The sequence below is a fragment of the Ictalurus furcatus genome, chromosome 2 (genome assembly GCF_023375685.1).
Source record: "Ictalurus furcatus strain D&B chromosome 2, Billie_1.0, whole genome shotgun sequence".
In the NCBI taxonomy this organism is placed as follows: Eukaryota; Metazoa; Chordata; class Actinopteri; order Siluriformes; family Ictaluridae; genus Ictalurus; species Ictalurus furcatus.
Window position 1 is genome coordinate 24,904,196 of NC_071256.1, and position 20,709 is coordinate 24,924,904.

The following is a 20,709-nucleotide window of genomic DNA, read 5'->3' on the forward strand; positions in this document are numbered from 1 at the left end:
GACTGGAGCTTAAGCTTGACCAAGATAGAAAGCACTTACTGAAGATGAATGAATGAATGAATGAATGAATACACACACAATACTGTGATTGTGGATTCATCAGGATATTAACACTCGGCCTGCGTTGCATTGGGAATGAGGTTACCCAGGCAGAATTTTGTCCAGATGAAAAGACCTGAAAGAGTAGCTTCAAATTCAGTCCACACTGAATGCATTGCATACATCATGGAATTGGCAAGCGCCTTTTTTTTTTATCAAGAAACTGAATTTCCATTTCCAAATGTACAGCAGTTATAACATCAATAGAATATGGGAAATGCCGACGACTGATCTTGGGCCAGCTGTAATTACAACACCGCTAAATTAAAAACATGACATGAGACAAGTGGACAGGTCATGACATATCACTAACATAGAAACATTTTGCTTTGCAACTACAGATTGCACTTAAAATAAACTCTTAAAGATTCTCTAAAAAAAAAAAAAACTCTTTTAAAGACCATAAAGATGATTGTAGTGATATCAATGATCATATAGTGTGATTTAAAAAAATGTTGGTCTGATTTTATGTGATTAATTAATGGTTTTTAATTAAGACTAAAATTATAACAGTATAAAAGATGAATAAGTAACGAAAAAATCCAGGCTATTGGTTTTTCTTTTATTTGGGTCTCAACTTAAACACACCGCTCCCACAGCGTCTGATGTCCTTAGTAGACTTTTCTGTCTTGAAGTCCCTGGATTGAAAAAACGTCCACAGCATTCCATTATAAATTTGATCTTTTATCTTATATTTCATAAAAGAGTTATAAAAGTTATAAAAGAGTTCTACCATATCAATGGTTTCTTACCATGACAGTAAGTCGTCCACGGAGACATAATGTACCAGACGATGTAGCAAAAGCAAGCGGACTAGCTCGTGAGGCTAGGCATTCCTTGAATTTCAGCTCTTGTTTCCTCTAAGAATTTGAATTTCAGTGAAATAATAAAATGATTTGTATTTCATTTAAACATGCTTGGGTTTTTTTTAGATACAGAATGGTGAAGAATAATCAGAGCTGTTGTTATATGTCTATGATTGCTCACTTCCTATGCTAACAAAGTAATGATTAGCAGCACATAAACATCACTCAGCTATGCAGCAGAATGCAATTTACATCCACCAGCTGGTCTGTTTTGCATCCCAGTTCATAGCAAGCTGTCATTTTCTGTATCAGATCGCTGGCTGCTATTTTTGAGCATCACGCCTGTTTGAGGTATTAAATGGACAGCACACAAACAGGATACACAAAAAATTATGAAAAATTCATGAAGCTGGAGTTTGCTGACAGCAGAATTCAAATAGAAGCTTGCTTGTTACTTTGTGGTGTGAATTTGATTTTATGATAAACACATGCTCATACCTACTGATTGAGGTAAGTGAAAGGCTTTCAGATGTACTGAATCAGACGTATCTTGCCTCTTAATTCCAGACGATTGTGTCCAAGTATGGCTCTCAGTTCCGAGGGAATTCCCAACACGATGCTCTGGAGTTCCTGCTGTGGCTGCTTGACCGCATCCATGAAGACGTCAACTCCTCATTATCGTCCCCATATGGAAAAGACAGGATCAAAACCAGTGGAAAGGTCAGTGTATATATAATGGGATTTAATTAGATTAATTTAGGCTGCACAGAACTCAGTTTTACAAGCGAGGGTGAAGAGATGTTGACGGAGATAAATGCCTCAGGATTGAAGTCACGTATTCTGAGGTTCATTAGGGCCTTTCCACACTTGGCTCAAATAATCGACTCTGTACACAAAATTTATTCTGAGCTTGTTTGTTGGGGAGAGCTTTTCATCTCAGGTTTATTATCATACAAGAGCAGTTCCTTCCAGACCATGGACTGATTAGGAAAGGAATAAGACAAGACAGGGTGTGCTGTTCTAGGAAAATAATTAATGACATAGTTAATAGTTTTCCAATATTAACACATCTTGGCGTGAAACAAAGCAAACCATTAGGGTTTGCTATTTCAAATATAAGGATAGCTACAGTAGCAAACATTACCTACCTACTGTAGCTAGGTTAGCACTGCGTAGGTTTACCTACAGTTTAAATTCTAGTTCTTACCTGTGTGAAATAATTGATGCCATGCTCCTTTATTAAAACTTTATTAAAACTTTTAAATTAATAAACTAATGGAAAATGAAAATTAAACAGATTTCTACTTCAGGTAAATATTTTGGCACTTAGATCTACAGTAAAATTAACAATACGGTATGTATCGCTGTATTATTTCAGTAGTGGTGTTACTGTAACAGTATACTACGGTTCTTTGATACAGTATGATCTGCCAGAAGTGCAAATATTTTCTGACAATACATGCTGCTGTTTTGAACTGTTAAACACATTACATGGGTTTGTACAGGTGTTTTACTGTAAAAATGACAGAATTTTCTTACAGTGCACTTTCAAAAGTATGCAAATTTAACCGAGTGGGGAAAAAACTTCTCTCTGACAGAAACTTCATTTAATTTGGCCTCAGTTGACTATTTTTTTTTCTGTTTTGAAAGTTTTTAGTTGACTTGGATGAGATACTTACTCTATAAGTAAGTACCTAATAATTATATATGAATTTATTAATAATAATTTTCTCTTTGTGCCTTTGTTGAATTCCCTGCTAGAAAAAAATACCTCAAAACAATAGAAACATCATAGAATTTGTAATGGTTTTTATGGAAACTGTAATGGTTCTTGTGGGTCTGTATTGGTAGTTTGTTGCCTTCTATTGGTGGCATGTTGTGTTTTTTGGGTACCATTAAGGACCTATGACCTTACTATAACCTACTACATAATGGAAATCCTATAGTAATCGTTTTAATGGTTAACAGATGATGGCTTATAATGGTATTTTAGTGGAAACCATTAGAATTTATCTGATGGTTTCTATTGTGGTTTTTTTTAGCAAGGTTGTTGCTTTTTAATAGAGGTTGGTCTGTGTGAGAGAGAGAGAGAGACACTAAAGGAGAGAGCTGATGAAGCTTACGTTTCAGAACTGGGTTAGCATTTCTCATTCTTCTTTCCTACACCTCTAGGCTATGCCTTTGGTTATAGCCCAGCATTCCCCTGTTTTGGGTAGTAATTAGGCAGTGCTGTCATCTGTACTACTGACACATTTTTTTAAACTAATTTATTATTGAAAGAATGTTTTATTCACACCTGTTTTCAGAATCTGAATCTTTTGGTGCATCAGGGTTATCTTCGTGCAGGTGTTAAAAAAATTTCAATAAGATAAAAATGTGTTGATTAATTTTCTATAACAGCAGCTTTGGCAGTAGTGCTGGCTGCAAGGCAAATCACAGCTGTATATTATTGTTCTTGGTCTAATTTGACTTTGTTTCTATATTAACAGCTGAGTCATTAAATATTACAAATCATGACCAGATTAAAAACCTTGTGTAGTTGTTGTTCCAAGGGATTTTGCATTATTTTGGAAGGCGTCTCCAGTGTCAGCTTAAGAAGATACGGTACAGTCAGAGGTAAAGCAGTAATTTAGTTATAATGTAAGTGATATCTAAACTAACATCTCATGTACGTTCCACAACATTAAATTGTTAGAATGGTTAGAGTTGTAAGGGAAATAGCCCGGGGGGCAGAGCACAGATACGCAGGAAACTGGTTGCAGTGATACAGTGATTAATCTTTTATTTTCTCTTAGGTGGTGCTGTCTGAAGTGAGGAGGTGTGTGTGGGTGAGTGTGGGAGGTTTTGTGGGGGGGTGTGGCTCACGTTGCGACGCTCTCGAGGGCTTGTCGGGATTCCCTAGAAGTGTGTGGGGTTTTCCCTGCCGTCATCCACCGTCGGGTGTAAGCTCACCAGCTGGCGTCTTCGTCCGCACCCGGACCTTCGGGAAGAGAACGAGAGAGAGAGAGAGAGAGATTAGAGAAATTGTGTTGCCGTATCTGAGGTCGGAATACCTTTAGGCAGCAAAAGGACGCACACGTGGTCTGCGAGTTAGTACTCTCCCCTGCACGGGCGGAAGAGTGTCCTCTTATACTCTTCCCCCGTCGCCTGAGTGGTGGAATTCTCCCGACTGACTCCCCAATCGCCGGCCAGTGTTGTGTCGGCGGTTCCGCCCCACTGTGACGGTCCTTCCAGCTGATGTTGTGTTTGGCGCGAGGCTGTCCGCTTCGTGCCTGCTCGGCAGTTGGGGAAGGAGCGACTTTCTTATCCTGCGCGCCGGCTGTCGGTCCGTCGCGACAGTACCCCCCCCCCCCCCCCCCCAGCTCCGAGCCTACTGCCGCTGGGTGGCGGGCCCAGAGCGTGTCTCGCTGCGAGAGCCCATCTGCATTCCCACGTTGAGCCCCCGCCCGGTGTTGGACCTGGAATGAGGAGTCCTGTAAGGCGAGGAACCAGCGGGTTACCCTGGCGTTCGTGTCTTTGACCTTGGCCATCCACTGTAAGGGGGCGTGGTCCGTTACTAGGACGAAGTGCAGGCCAGCCAGGTAGTACCGCAGCTCCTCGATGGCCCACTTTATTGCCAGGGCCTCTCGCTCCACGGCTGCGTATTTCCTCTCAGCGGGGGACAACTTCCGGCTGAAATAGAGGACTGGGTGTTCTTCTCCGTCGATGGTTTGTGAGAGAACGGCACCAAGCCTGGTTTCGGATGCATCGGTGTGCACCGTGAATGGGAGGGTGAAGTCCGGGTTGCTCAGTACTGGCGCGCTGGTGAGGGTACATTTCAGGGCTTGGAAGGCCCTCTCCGCTTCGGCTGACCACTTAACCTGGTCCGGCTGGCCCTTCTTTGTGAGATCTGAGAGGGGGGAAGCTACAGCAGAGAAATTAGGCACAAACCTCCGGTAGTACCCCGCCAACCCCAAGAAGGCACGTACCTGTTTCTTTGACGTGGGTCGAGGGTAGTCCTTTACGGCTTCGATTTTCTTTGCTTGGGGCTTCAGCATCCCCCGGCCAATACGATATCCCAGGTACTGGGCCTCAGTCAGCCCTAGGTGGCATTTCTTGGGGTTGGCTGTCAGGCTGGCCTCCCGGAGCCCCTTCAGGACCTCCCCCAGATGAAACAGGTGGTCCAACCAAGTGGAGGAGTGGATGACTACATTGTCCAGGTAGGCAGCTGCAAACATGCGGTGGGGCCGCAGGAGGATGTCCAACCTCTGGAACGTTGCAGGTGCTCCGTGCAGCCCAAAGGGGAGAACCCGGTACTGCCAGTGGCCGGTGGCCGTGCTAAAGGCCGTCTTGGGCCTTGCGTCTGGCGCTAGCGCGACTTGCCAGTAACCTTTGGTCAGGTCCAGGGTAGATATGAACCGGGCCCTCCCCAGTCGCTCCACGAGGTCGTCCACTCGGGGTAGGGGGTAGCTATCAAACTCCGATACCTGGTTCAGCTTCCGGAAATCATTGCAAAGCTGTATACTCCCGTCCGGCTTCGGTACAACGACGATAGGGCTGGACCAGGGGCTGCTGGACTCCTCTGACGCGATCCTGCAGCATTCGGTCAATCTCTTCATCGATGGCTTTGCGCCGGGCCTCTGGAACACGGTAGGGCCTTTGTCTTACCACTACGCTGGGAGGAGTTTTAATCTCGTGGTGGACCAGCTGTGTCATCCCTGGGGAGGTAGAAAACACATCGGAGAATTGGTCCACCAACTCGGTGAGCTCCTGTTTCTGTGCGGGGGTAAGGTCCTCCCCCAAATCGACCAAGGTACGCTTGCCGTGATCTGTGTCCCGGGCCGCATACGCCGACACTACCGGTGCCGGTTCTACCCACTTCTTCAGAAGGTTCACGTGGTAGAGCTTCTCTTCCCCGCGCTTACCCACTGTTGCAGGCGGTAGTCGACGGGGCCTCGGCGCTCGAGGAATGTATGAGGGCCTTGCCACCGGGCCAGGAATTTACAGGCACTGTTGGGTACTAGTAGGAGGACCTGATCCCCCGGTTGGAATTCCCGGGGCTGCGCCGGGCGGTTGTATACCCTTTGTTGATCTTTCTGCGCGGTGCGCATGTGCTCCTGGACTATTGGTGTTACCCGGTCAATCTTCGCTTGCATTTCCTGCACATATTCAACAACTGAGCGAAATGGGGACGGTTGCTCCTCCCAGGCTTCACGGGCCACGTCCATTAGTCCCTGAGGGCGCCGTCCAAAAAGGAGCTCAAAGGGGGTGAAGCCCGTGGACGCCTTGGGGCACTCTCGGACGGCAAAGAGCACGTAGGGAAGGAGGAGGTCCCAATTCCTCCCTTCCTTGTCCACCACCCGGCGTAGCATCCGTTTGAGTGTCTGGTTGAATCGCTCGACCAGCCCGTTGGTTTGCGGGTGGTAGACCGATGTCTTAAGGTGCTTCACCTGTAACAGTCGACACAGATCAGACATTAGTTTGGATACAAAAGGCGTACCTTGGTCGGTCAGCACGTCCTTTGGGATCCCCACCCGACTGAACAGGAGTACCAGCTCCCTGGCGATGTTGTGGGAGGTGGCTTTGCGCAGCGGCACCGCCTCAGGGTACCGGGTGGCATAGTCCACAATGACCAGGATGTACTCATGGCCCTGGGCAGACTTGGGAACGGGGCCCACGAGGTCCATGCCCACTCGCTCGAAGGGGACGCCGATAATGGGCAGAGGGATAAGGGGTGCCGGCGGGGGCCTACGTGGGGCGCTGCGCTGGCACTGAGGGCATTGCTGGCAGAAGCCCCTGACCACCGCGTCCATCCCGGGCCACACAAAGTGATCCCTCAGATTTTCCAAGGTGTTTCGCGCCCCCAGGTGGCCCCCGAGGGGATGGGTGTGGGCCAGATGCATTACGGTTTGTGTCTTCGATTTGGGTACCACCAGGAGGTCCACCTGCTCCCCGCGGTGGCAGGCCCGTTGATAGAGGAGCCCGCCCCGGACGAGGAAGTAAGAGGTTGGGAGTCTCAAGTTAGGGCTCTGGTCGACTCCCTCCATCACTCGCACCTGGGCCCAGCAGTGCTTCAGGCGGTCGTCTTCCTTCTGCTCCCGTCCGAACTTCCCCTCCCAGTTCACCTGGAGAAAGACAGAGGATTAGCGTGTAGGGGGGTCTTACCTTCTGTGGCGGCGTCTCCGTCGTCCTGGGCCAGGTAGGCCTGCTGGGCCCGGGTCCTCTTCGTGCGTTGCCGCGGCCTGCCAGATTCGATAGCCGAGCCCATCGGGAATCCTGGCCAGTCCCTTCCAAGGTGCAGGGGCACCGGGAGATCGGGGATCACGCCCACCTGGAGGGGCCAGACCCTGGCTTCATCCCGAATCTGGACCTCAGCTGCCGGAACTTCCCGGGTGTCCCCATGGATGCAGGTTACGGGGAGAACCCCCCTCGGGCAAAGTCCTTTGGGGAGAATGGATGGTCGGGCGAGGGTCACCCTGCTCCCGGTGTCCAGCAGGGCAGTTACAGGGCTCCCCTCGACCCACACCGTCAGGATGGGGCCATCCGGCGGTTGCCGTAAATGGAGGGCGCACCCCGCTAACCACGGCTTCTGGGTCGGCCTGGCGGGTTCCAGCTCTGGCTCCGTGGGCATGGGCTCGTCCACGGGGGTTACACGGATGGGTGACCTCCGGCGGGTCCTCCAGGTGCCGGGACGGTGTTGGCAGTCGGGCCGGGGGCCAGAGGCACCAAGGGTCGTGTCGGGGGGCCGCTGTTCACCTTGGCCGAGCTCCAGGGTGGCCATTGTCCGCTCGAGGGCAGTTAGGAGCTCCTGGGGCGTTGCCTGCACCTCTACGGCCTGGCGTTCTGTGCTGGGTAACGCCCTCAGGAAACGGTCTACGGCCACTTTTTCCACCACCTTTTGGAGCCACCTTTTGGTTATCCGGACGAGGGTGTTCAGCTGTCCGCATGGTCGGGACCCCGGTCGATAGGCCCAGCGATGGAACTCCGTCGCTGCCTGTTAGGGGGTTCGCCCACACCAAGCCAGGACTCCCTCCTTCATCGCCCTGTAGTCAGCAGCCTCCTCCGGCACGAGGGCATAGTAGGCCGTGCGTGCCTCTCCCGTGAGCAGTGGGCCGAGGGCGTGGGGCCAGTCATCCTGGTCCCATCCCTCTCGGCGGGCAATACTCTCAAAGGCCTCGAAGTACGCCTCGAGATCATCTTCGGGGGGGAAGCAGGCGGCGGATCTCGCGTCCCGGATCGGGGAGGGGCGTGGAGGCAGCGGGGGTCTCGGTCCTCAGGGCAACCAGCGTCTGGGTTGCGACCTGGAGGCTTTCGGCCAGCTGCTGTGTAATGGTTTGCTGCTGGATGCTAGTTTCCGCAGGTGTTTTAGTGCGGGGTCCATGTCTCCCCCCCCCCCTTTTTCCCGTTATTTATTTATTTAACCCCCCCCCCCTTTTTTTTTTTTGGTTGGCGGGTCTGTGCTCTATGCCCACATCTTCCACCAGTGTAAGGGAAATAGCCCGGGGGTGGAGCACAGATACGCAGGAAACTGGTTGCAGTGATACAGTGATTAATCTCTTATTTTCTCTTACGTGGTGCTGTCTGAAGTGAGGAGTAGTGTGTGGGTGAGTGTGGGAGGTTTTGTGGGGGGGTGTGGCTGGCATTGCGACACTCTCGAGGGCATGTCGGGATTCCCTAGAAGTGTGTGGGGTTTTCCCGTGCCGTCATCCACCGTTGGGTGTAAGCTCACCAGCTGGCGTCTTCGTCCGCACCCGAACCTTCGGGAAGAGAACGAGAGAGAGAGAGAGATTAGAGAAATTATGTTGCCGTATCTGAGGTCGGAATACCTTTAGGCAGCAAAAGGACGCACACGTGGTCTGCGAGTTAGTACTCTCCCCTGCACGGGCGGAAGAGCGTCCTCTTATACTCTTCCCCCGTCGCCTGAGTGGTGGAATTCTCCCAACTGACTCCCCAATCGCCGGCCGGTGTTGTGTCTGCGGTTCTGCCCCACCGTGTCGGTCCTTCTAGCTGATGTTGTGTTTGGCGCGAGGCTGTCTGCTTCATGCCTGCGCGGCAGTGGAGGAAGGAGCGACTTTCTTATCCTGCGCGCCGGCTGTCGGTCCGTCGCGACAGAGTGTACATATCATTCTTTAATAAATAAACAATTGTCAGTGTTGGAAGATAGCTGTGGTATAAGAGGAAGAAAACACTTCAGGATGTGCTGTTATTGTGTTGGGCTACATCTCACAACCATGTCATAGACCATCTTTTATTCCTTTACAATATATACAAACTGATACCTTAAAAAGTTCTGTTTGATTTTCTTTAGCAGAAATATTCTGATGTACTAGGATTTTCTTAGTAAAGGCGTTAACAAAAGTCCAATAATATAACAACATTTTATCTTCTTAACATCTAACTGAAAAAGTTTTTCCATGCCACAAAACGCATGAGACATTTTGTAAGTATTAACATATATAAAGTATCTACAATGGCCTTATTGAATGCTCCAACTTCGATGTTTTGGGATTTTTGGCGTGAAGGAAAAATGCTACACAGGTGATGCTCTCACTGGAGATGAGGGAGGGAGTGCGTGAGTCTTCTGACCCATTTATTTTAATTCATACTGTCCTAGCTCCATTAACATATATACAGAGGGATGAAATATCATGCCTCTAGGGTCACAGAAGACACCACAGAGCTTACAGGACCACAGATGACCATCTGAATGTGCAAATAGTGCGACAAAGTAAGACAAGAACAGAGCAAGTACAGTACAATGCACTACAATACATTTTGGGAACACTAAGGATAAGTACAAAGTAAACACTACACTGAATAACAGGATAATAGAGATGGCATAATCGATTGTTTGACTGCACATTGAATGCATTATAAGCAAATATTGCATGGGCCCAGTTTCCTAAAAGCATCAGCAAGTTAAGGCCATCTTTAACTTGTGTTCACTGTGCTGCTCGCTCTAGCATTTTATAGAGCATTGATCACACATCGGGAAAGATGCTGTACTTTCCTGAAAGGCAGGATTGGGTTTCGTTGCCCTTTTGCGAAGAAGCAGAGGTCAGAGAACATGTCTGTCATCATGATCACCATGATGATAAAACCACTGGTCTCAAAGTCTTCCATCAAAGATAAGTCACTTTGATAACAAAATATCATCTTGACTGATATTTAGTTCACGTCAGTGCGTCGCTTGCATTAGCTTATAGTGATTCAGCAGACTGGTTGGAATTAGACCATTAAGATTAAGATGTTTACACAGGTGAATCTTCATGTTCAATCTAATCTGTTTTTATTATGTTAATGCAAACGTAGTTTTAGGTGGGGCAAAAAAGGGTTCTAAAACCAAAATGTGTGACATGTTATGGTAATTATACTTGCAAAGACACACACACACACACACACACACACACACAGTGTCCTGTTAATATACTAGCATGTACAAGTATATATTTGAAGAGAAGTGCAAATGTTTTTGACCATACTATTGTTAACTATTTTTGTTAAATTTTGGTTTAAGATAAATAGACCCAGATCTAGAAATACACCATATGGCCAAAAGTTTGTGGATACCTGACCATCACACCCATGTGTGCATGGGTTGCTGTTGTAATGACCTTTACTCTTCTGGGGAGACTTTCCACTAGATTATGAAATGTGCCTGTGAGGATTTGCCCATTCATTCCACAGGAGTATTAGTGGGGTCAATCACCGATGTCAGATGAGGAGGCCTGGCACATTGTCGGTGTTCCAGTACATCTTGCAGATGTTCAGTGGGGTTGAAGTCAGGGCTCTGTGCAAGCCACTTGAGCTCTTCCACTCCAACCTTGTCTTTATGAAGCTCGCTTTGTGTTCAGGGGCATTGTCATGCTGGAACATCTTTGGTTTAGGCCCCATAGTTCCAATGAAGGAAACTCTTAAGACAGTCTAGACAGTTGTGTGCTGGCAACAGCTTGGGGAGGGCTCACATATGGCTGTGATGGTCAGGTGTCCACATACTTTTGGCCATATAGTGTAGGTCTATGTGAACTGCGAAATGTTGGAGACTTTATTTTATTGGAAAACAAATCTAGCTGTAACTGGGAAAGGGTGATCTGGATCACTCTAATCATAGCACACAAGATACAGTATATTTGTTACAGTTGCTGCTAACACTGTCATCAAATATTGGATTATAGTAGCTTACAGTCTTAACTGTGATATAAATGTTTCACTAAACAAGTGCACTTGCCTTTACTAAAGCACTCATTTAGAGTCTCATTAGAATCTCAGAGTGCAGAATGAATAAGTCCTTATGTACAAAGATTTAGGTATTTGATGGAAAGCGTGTTTGTTTTCTAATAATAAAAACCTCAAACCTGATTAAGAACATTTGACTGGGAGTGTAATAGTTTACTTGCTTTTCCTTTTACACACATTTATATTAAGTTAATATTAATAAACGTAATATATAATATGCATACAGTGGTGCTTGAAAGTTTGTGAATTTTAAATTAGAATTTTCTATATCTCTGCATAAATATGACCTAAAACCAGATCAGATTTTCACACAAGTCCTAAAAGTAGATTAAAAAGAACCCAATTAAACAAATGAGACAAAAATATTTTACTCACTTATTTATTGAGTAAAATTATCCAATATTACATATCTGTGAATGGCAAAGGTATATGAACCTTTGCTTTCAGTATCTGGTGTGACCCCCTTGTTCAGCAATAACTGCAACTAAACGTTTCCGGTAACTGTTGATCAGTCCTGTACATTGACTTGGAGGAATTTTAGCCCATTCCTCAGTACAGAACAGCTTTGGTTGGTGAGTTTCCTATATGAATTGATTAGATTAAGGTCAGGACTTTGACTTGGCCAGTCCAAAACATTAACTTTATTCTACTGTAACCATTCTTTGGTAGAATGACTTGTGTGCTTAGGGTCGTTGTCTTGCTGCATTGACCCTCTTTCTCTTGAGATTCAGTTTACAGATGTCCTGACATTTTCCTTCAGAATTCATTGTTCCATCAGTGATTGCATGTTGTCCTGACCAAGATGCAGCAAAACAAGCCCAAACAATGATCCCACCACCAGCATGTTTCACAAATGGGATTAGGTCCTTATGCTGGAATGCAGTGTTTTACTTTCTCCAAACATAATGATTATCATTTAACAAACAAAAAAAGCCTTCTGGCTTTTCCACGTGATCTTTAACAAACTGCAGACAAGCAACAATGTTCTTTTTGGACAGCAGTGGCTTTCTCCTTGCAACCCTGCCATGCACACCATTGTTGTTCATTGTTCTCCTGATGGTGGACTCATGAGCATTAACATTAGGCAGAGAGAGAGAGAGAAATCTCCTTTGTTCGTGCCATGATACACTTCCTCAAACATGTGTTGTGAAGATCAGACTTTGATAGATCCCTGTTCTTTAAATAAAACAGGATGTTCACTCACACCTTTGCAGCCTATTGATTGAAAACACCTGACTCTAATTTCACCTTCAAATTTGCTGCTAATCCTAGAGGTTCACATACTTTTGCCACTCACAGATATATCACAGAGATCATTTTCCTCAACAAAGTATTACCAAGTATACTTTCTTTTTGTCTCATTTATTAAATTGGGATCTTTTTGTCTCCTTCTAGGACTTGTGTGAAAATCTGGTCATATTTATGCAGAAATATAGAACATTCTAGAAGGTTCACAAACTTTCAAGCCCCACTGTACATACAGCATATGTCAACCAGGAAGAAAAATATGTGTAGTAAAACCAGTTTGTGGACTCGTAAATGATTCAGTGGTAAAATGTTCACCTCTCTTTGGAATCCCATCAATGCCATAGCAAGAATGCCCTTCCTTTCCCCCGCTCAAAAAGCTATGTCTGCTTCACACATCTCAGAGGATACACCATTACAGTTCGGAAGCCTTTGTGTGATAGAAAGTGAACTTAAAGTGAGGTTTCAAGTGTACATTCAGGTCAATGTTTAGTTTACTCTGCTATAGTGAACTAAAGTCATTAATAAGTATATAGCAACTGTTTAATAACATCTTAACAATATTCTTCAGAGTAAACTCAAAACTGTAGTTTTTATACTTGCAAGTATATAGTTCACTGATAATATATAAAGTAGTCAAACATAGTATTTTAAATATGGCAAAACATACTATATTGCTGTAGCACATGGTTAGATGAGGCAGGATATCAGTGTGAAAACTCAATATGTGAGAGCATGGGTCAACACTCAGGCAGGCTTGACATATCCATATACAGAATAGAGGAAGTGCACACAGGAAGGAGCACAGCAAATGTATGGGACTTGGACTTAACACAGAGCAGCGGGACCTCATTGGGTAACATAGCAATGATGGGACATGGGTGGATACAGGACTAGAACAGAAATAAAAGCATATGGAAATTTAAATTAAAGCACATAACATGAACACAGAGCAAAATGATATGAAAGAAGCGACTGTCTCACATGGAATTCCTGACAATCAGAAGACAGGCCAGTTTCGTTGCTTGCTTATAGGTCTGCTGTTTGTCAGTTCTGATATTACTGTAAGCTAAAAGCTGATTAATCTTCATCGTTGGCTGTATGACTGTGTAAATGATTGTCTTTCTTCTTCATGTATTATATATTTTTGCTTGCTGGTTCCAACTTTGGTTTCTGCATACACTCCTTATATGAGTGACTTTGTAGAGCGTAAGTTCTATGTGTGCATCGACACTAAAAAATACATTCTTTCCATCTTTAAGTGTTACTTGTCAAACTGTTTCCAGTTTCAGAGTGTAAATGTGCTATGGTGTCTCAGAAGGGTCTCTTCTAGGTCCCTGTTATAATATCCAGCCTCTTGGACATGTACATTCACGTCTACTTTTAATGGATTTTAGTAAATCAAATCAAATAAAAACTAGAGGCAGATTTATATTTAACTTATTAACGATTATAAATTAGTCCATTACCATCTTTACCATGAATACTTTGACCTTTTTTATCTCGTGTAGGTAAACCACTTTGAGCAGTGGGCCATAAATTTCCAAACATACTGTAAATATATACAAGTGCGAAGGGAAGAAAATGTCATGTAACAAGTATCTAGACTGTGTAGTGAGTCCTGTACAGAGTAAGCAATACAGGACAGTGTGCAGCCACCAGAGCTTCTGTGCTTCTCATTTTTATCAGTGCGAGAACACGTGGGCTGATAGGGCACCGCTTGGTACTGGAAGAATCCAACTCCCACAGCACTGTAACTTTTTATGGGGATTTGCTCACGTAGGGAGGATGCCTACCGCTCAGCTTTTGTCCTTCATGACTTCCTTTCTTTCTCTTTCTTTATTCACTGTTGTTCATGGTTCCTTGCCAATGTAAAGTTGTTTCCTTTGAACCCCAGAGTGGAGCACATGGAGTGTGATTGAAAAAGGGGAGGAAAATCTCGAGGCCCTCCTTCAGTGTTTCACACTGTTGGACTGAGTTACTGCATGTACTTTATGGAGAGCAGAATCCCAGAGTTTTGTGTCCTGACAGCTTTTTTGTTTTCAGTTTCACGGTATCGTGAACATTAAGGGGAAAAAGTGACGTGAAGTGTTGGTCAACTTGTGTGGTTGCCCTAGAGTGAAAAATTAAAGAACACTTGGGGGAGGAAAAAAACAGCGCTATAATAGGTACCAGATTCAATTTGGGACAGTATGATGCCCAGAAGGCCAAAAAAACCCTCATTTGGACTGTCAAGCACTAGAATTATTAAAGCTGCATGGTGACTTAAAATTAACTCAGCAAAGCACCTGCTATGGGCCAAAAATGCTGCTGTTTTCCTCTGATCCTGGTTTTTGGAGTCAGGCGCTGGTTAGTATGAGGTAGGCCCCTGAAAATCCCTTCATTCACGAGTCGCTGCACATCCCAGCAAGGAGGAGGGTGAGGAGCCCAGGCTTACCCCCTGCTCTTGTTTCTGTAATTGTTTTAAACATGCACTGGGTCATTTAACAAGCAGTAGACTCCAGAAAATAGGGGACTTTCCTCATCTGTGGCCCATGAGGAGACTTCTGTCAAGATCTCATATTATATCTATTGCACAAGTTTTAATGGAGGTTGACAATTTCGCCCTTGTTAATATGCAAGTTCACCCTCTTTTGGCATTCGCTTTGGTTTGTTTACAAGGCATTACTTTGGAAACAGAGCTGGTGTGAAGCCATCTCTAGAAGGAATGAAAGCAGGCTTTTGTGAGGAGGCCAAAGAAAGAGGAGCTTGTTTCACACATTTGAGCTTTGAAAGAGAAGAGAAAGAGAGGTGCGAAAGTACATTGCTGTGCAGGGGAGCTTCAAGAGATAGAGAAAGCAATTCCATGTACAAAATTGAGACAGGCAGGCTCCAAAAATAGTTTCAGCAGTATAGACATACTGTCCTTTTCTCCGGAGTTTTCTGCAAGGCTGCTCCAATGATATTGCAAAATCTGGAGAGAAATGATTGGTTCACTTTTTTTTGCGTCATGCGATGTGTAATCACTAGAAATCTGCCAGTGGATAAATTGGGATGTGTATCCATCGTCAGAATGGGAGTCTCAGATATGGACTGCAGCTCAAATCTCAGTCAGCACTAAAAGACAGACAGAAATGACTGTGATAAAGCTGTGTGAAAGACCTGAGCCCAGCTGTGCAAAAGAGGAAATAGGCAAGAACTCTGTGGGGAGAACCTGAACCAATCACCATTGATTACTCCAGGAAACTGGAGCACAGTGCATATGTCTGTGGCAAGAGTTCAGCATGGGCACAAAAAAGAGAACCATCTGGCACAGAAATTATAATCGTTTCAGGATATATTGGATTGCATTGTTCATTGTCTATTTGTTTATTTGCTACAAATGTGTCTGAAATATCATGACCCTGCCATGACTATTGTACTCCTCAGACATTTTCATTACACAACTCAAGAAAGAAACCTTCCGGTCCTGTGGCTCCTACTGTATGTGCATTGTGTAGCACACTGATGTCAGAGTGAAGTCATGTTGTACCTCTGGATTTCCTCTTCCTCCGCTTTGATTTGTTGAGTCCCTTCGGATGTAAATGACTTCCTGTGAACTTGAGCAACCCAGATACAAATTCTGACCTAAGAAAAATCTGATCCCCCCCTCAAGAGCACCTTACAGAGTTTAGGGGTGCAGTTTTGAAGAAGAAGCTATGCAGTTGAATCTTAACTGTAGTTTGAGTGGGTTCTTGTGTCAACACTTGTGTCTATGGGATAATGCTCATTCTGGTGCTCTATTATAGTATACTATAGCTCTACTTTAACTGTCACTGTCTCTGCCTAGAGCCTTATTCTTGAAAACGGTCTTTTCTAATTTAACAGCCGTCTGCAGGGAAAGCGCAGACTGCAGTAAAAGACATAATTACATTTTGAGTGTCCGGAAAGCAGACACACTTTTAGACACCGCTTGAGAATACTAATACATTACCTGCCAAGCCAAAAAAGGACAGTATATCCAGTATATGGTCAGGGAGGTACTTTATGACATGTAGTGCTTTTCCACCAGACAGTGCAGTCGGGCATGACAATATAACAAATCCTAGTTCCCACATTTCCGTTACCAAGTGACCCATACTGTATTGTAAGTATGCATGCTGAATTTCCTTTCACTTACCAGGCTTCAATGCATGCCAACTCGGGATATGTGGGACCATCGTCACAGAATCGTCTTGATAATGTCTGTGGTTAGAATTGCCTTTCTACCTTAACGGAAAACAGATTTTTATTCTAAATATTATTAATTTTATACCACAACAATTCTGCCAATGCAAACCATTTTTATTTATGCTGTAGAAACAAGTTACTTCCTGTTATTACTTGCGTTATAGCAGTACCAGCCTCTCGTTTTCTCTCTCTCTCTCTCTCTCTCTCTCTCGCTCTCTCTCTCACTCTCTCTCTCTCTCTCTCTCTCTCTCTCTTTTGAAGTTAACAAGCCAAAAAAGCAGCTTGTTATGTTGCAGAGAAATGCACAAAGGAAAGGCATGAGGTGCTCTATTGTGAAGACTTTCCTATGTCAGAAAGCACTGACCGTAGAGGCTCCTTCCAAAACTGCCAAATAAACTTCACAGAAAACTGATAGGACTACATCCCTCTGATGTAGCCTGGAGCTGCTAAGAAAATCTGCCTTAACAGAGATCATTTCCATCTGTTCAGGTGCTTCTTAGAGTTATGAGTGCATATTATTCATTTCACATATTCATATCCAGCACTGAGCATCAATGGGGAGAGCTGAAAGGAAATAAATGCCATTTTGTGTCTGGTTCTGAAAGGCTGCCAAGGACTCTTCTCCATGGAGGACGTTTTTTTTCTCTTGCTTCTCTCTCTCTGTCTCTCTCTCTCTCTCTCTCTCTCTCTCTCTCTCTCTCTATCTCTCCCACCCCCCACCCCCCCTTTTTGCATTAGGCCTGCAAGAATCTCCATAGAAACCAGCACTGGGCAGGACCTCAGTTCCTCTCAGTATGAAAAAGGTGGGAGAGGGAGAGACAATGAGACAGACAGAGAGGGGCGGTGGGGGACAGGGAGGTCGGGGGTTGAGGTAAATTGTACCTCATCGATTGCACCCAAATTGGATTGCTGGATTATCCTGCAGAAAAATATAACTGATCCAGATCTGCGAAGATCCCATTTGTGTGATTGGTTGGGCAGCTTGGTTTTGTGAATCAAACCAAATATGCTATAAATAGCATCATCTCAGCCCAGTGTTTTTGGTTCTGATGGGAAAATGAGTCACTAACAAATGAGTCAGCTACTGTGTTCAACCTATGATGACTCTCCTCATATGTCAAGGCTGGGGGGTGGTGATTTAAGCATTCTTAAAGTACCATGTTGTTAAAAATACCAGTGATGCCATGGTGTAGGACAGAGAAAGTATCAAAGTCTTCCAATGACTTTGTCAATCACAGGCACATTCTGATGGAGTTGCAGTTCTCCTTCCCTTAGGCTATTTGGAAATCTGTCTTGGCTCTATTGGGTAGTCAGCAAAAGAACTATTCAATGATAGATGGGCCTTTAAAGCAAAATAAGCTCAATTAGAAGTACATCCTGGCTTTCACAAAGCAATAAAGTGTCTCTAAAAATTGTTTCTCCAGAGAGTGTGAGAAGGAATTGCCCCTAGGGATGAATGAGTATGTGAATGTATGTGTCCATGGTGTGTTCCTGTCTAGATCCACCAATGGCCCTGACCAAAATGAAGCAGTTACTGAAGATGAACAGGAAGGAGTGCACTGATACATAATTATACTTCAGACACATCAGTAATTTTTAGACCTTTTATTGTTCTTGAAGATCAGTTAAAATTCCAGTTTGTTACTAAACAAGTGGCGCATGTCTGTCTTTCCACCCTCAGTCCTGCAAGCTCCTCACTCATAGTCAGCCATAATCCATGCAAGCAGTAGTCATGCACTCAGAGTTTCAGCTACATTCTGGTTACTGCTCTCAGTGAGACTCCCAATAGAGTCTTTCACTCAGTCGCAATGTCAGATGCTCCGTCCATAGCCCGTGAAGCATCTGATGCCTACTGTTCACTTTGCTGTAATCCTTGTGTATTGAAAGATGGTTAGTCATACTTGTGGTTTGAAAGGAATGTCATACAAAACAGGGTTTGATCATATTCTTCAGATAGTCACATGCTGGTGCCTGTTTGTCTTTGTAGGCAAGCTGTGTTGTAAGTCTGATTGGAATGGCTACCGGAAGCTACTGGAGGGAGCACAGCAATGAGGTGTTGTGGAAGAACGTGGGGAGGATGGAAACCTGCCAGGAGCAAGTTTGAGTAGTTCAATCTCAAGATGATGAACTTCATAAACACCCGAGTCGATTAGGTAGCTTTTATATGAATGCATTTTCCATGGCCCATGTAATGGATTTGATGCATAATGATCGTGAGAGATTTATAGGAACAGGACGCAGAGCAATTGGTGAAGTGAAGTAAAAATCGATGCAATAACGCTGAACAAAGTTTGACTTTATGTAAATGAGAAGTGAAGCGAACAAATGGCTAGAGTGAGGGTTGGTGACCCTTGGTTGGTGAATCCTTTCTTGAAATAACTCTTGGAAAAAATGCTTGGTTTTTAAAAAAAATAATAATTGTGTCCTAGTTGAGTATCAACCAGATGGTGATGCACAAATAAAACAAGCTCTCAAAATATAGCTGGTTCTAAACAAGCCCAAACACACCTTAAACAGTGCATGAGCTATTTGGCGAGGAATGACTCGCACAGTCATCTGACCATACCCTAATAGAGCTGTTCTGGCTCAAAACGTGTCCAGTCAGCTCCACAAACCTCCAGAAGCTCCTGCAAGAATCTCACAGGAATGCTCCGACAAAAACAGCTGTTCATAGGAAGAAAATATTTAATGGTTATAGATGATTTTTAGTTATTTTCACAAATATTCGTGTGTGCGATGGTTTTCGTCAAATCAAACCTGGTTAGTCTTTGTTATATTAAGATATTGCAAATCAAAAAAAAAAAAATTTTGCTAGAAAAATTTGGAAGATCTAGGCATCCACAACTATTTGACAGGCAGTCGCTGTATACTTGGTGCACTTAAATCTATTATTGGCCTTGCTTAAGTATCACCCTCAACAGTCAGTTTAATAGTGTAGTTGTCCTGGGAACAGCTGCTATAATATGCCCCAGGTAGAGGTGCTCTTCCTCTTCCCCTCTTCTCTCTCTCTCTCTCTCTCTCTCTCTCTCTCTCTCTCTCTCTCTCTCTCTCTCAGTCCTCTGAAATGGCTATTTTTAGAGAGGACCTCAGCAGGTAGTCTTGCTATCACTTGAATAAGAGGCCCATTATTCATTTATACTGTGTGTGTTTCTATGTCTTTGTCAATTCCGAAGCTGTGCACGTTTTTCATGCACCTTCTTTTTCCATCGGAGTTGCACTTTTCAGGGGTGCTTGTCCATCCTTCTGTTTTCACGAACCTAAATTATTCATCATTTTGCTGATGTGGAGCTATAAAATTCTTTCAAAGCCCATCAGCACGATTGGCTGCACGCTTGTATGCATGACTGGTGTGTGTGTACCATGTTGGATGGCGTAATGTCACTAGGGTTAATTCAAGTGGATTCAAATCAGCCAGGACTGATGATACATCCCTTTTGGGCACTGGGCTATGTTCTGAGGCCGTGGTATGGACTATGTGATCTTTTGCTAATCACTACAATCTTGCCTCAGTTATAAAAAGATGTGCTTCTAAATGATCCTGATGGTTATGATTATGATTCTTGATTCATGAGGCATCGCATCCATTTTTAATGCTGGCTCTCTCAAAAGAAAACGCACCTTCAGCTGAGTCCTCTTTTTATTTATGAACATTCGTAAAGTGAATGCAGGTTGTCAGAGCCCTAACTCTGAGTTCTGCTGCTGCATTAGTCCAATCCACTTGCTCCAGCCTGTGTCTATGGACAGGCCTTCAGTTCAGTGCATTCAAATCAACAGCCTACTCATTCAGCACTCTGCTTCATTTGACATGCCGGGTCAAATTAGATGATGACAGCGGCGCCTTTTCCAGCCTACACAATAGCCTGGGGTTTAAAGTTCCTGTCAGTTGTTTTAGAGCTAAATCTTATCTGCATGAGCTTTACCGCTATAGTCATTTCAGAGTGTCAGTGGAGTTCATTTTGCTGTTGCAGACAAACCTTTGATACAAAAATCCCTAGTTTAAAACAAAAGTGAGTGTCAGGCTCTCCAGTGGTGGACAAATCATAAATTTACTAGCACCTCAAATAAAAGCGCTAATGTTTTGCCTAGTCCTATATTTTGGTTGCCTGGAAACTGACTAGGCTAAAAAAGTAGTAGTGATTGTAATGTAATAATGTTT

General features: G+C 44.5%; 1 protein-coding gene across 1 annotated transcript in view; it reads left to right on the top strand.

Annotated features, from left to right (window-relative positions):
• Window positions 1-20,709, top strand: part of usp43b (ubiquitin specific peptidase 43b) — a 102,974-nt gene that overhangs the window by 14,469 nt on the left and 67,796 nt on the right. Inside the window, exon 2 of the mRNA XM_053610551.1 lies at window positions 1,473-1,625. Within this exon, the coding sequence (XP_053466526.1) occupies window positions 1,473-1,625 (153 nt within the window). The remainder of the gene's footprint in view (window positions 1-1,472; window positions 1,626-20,709) is intronic.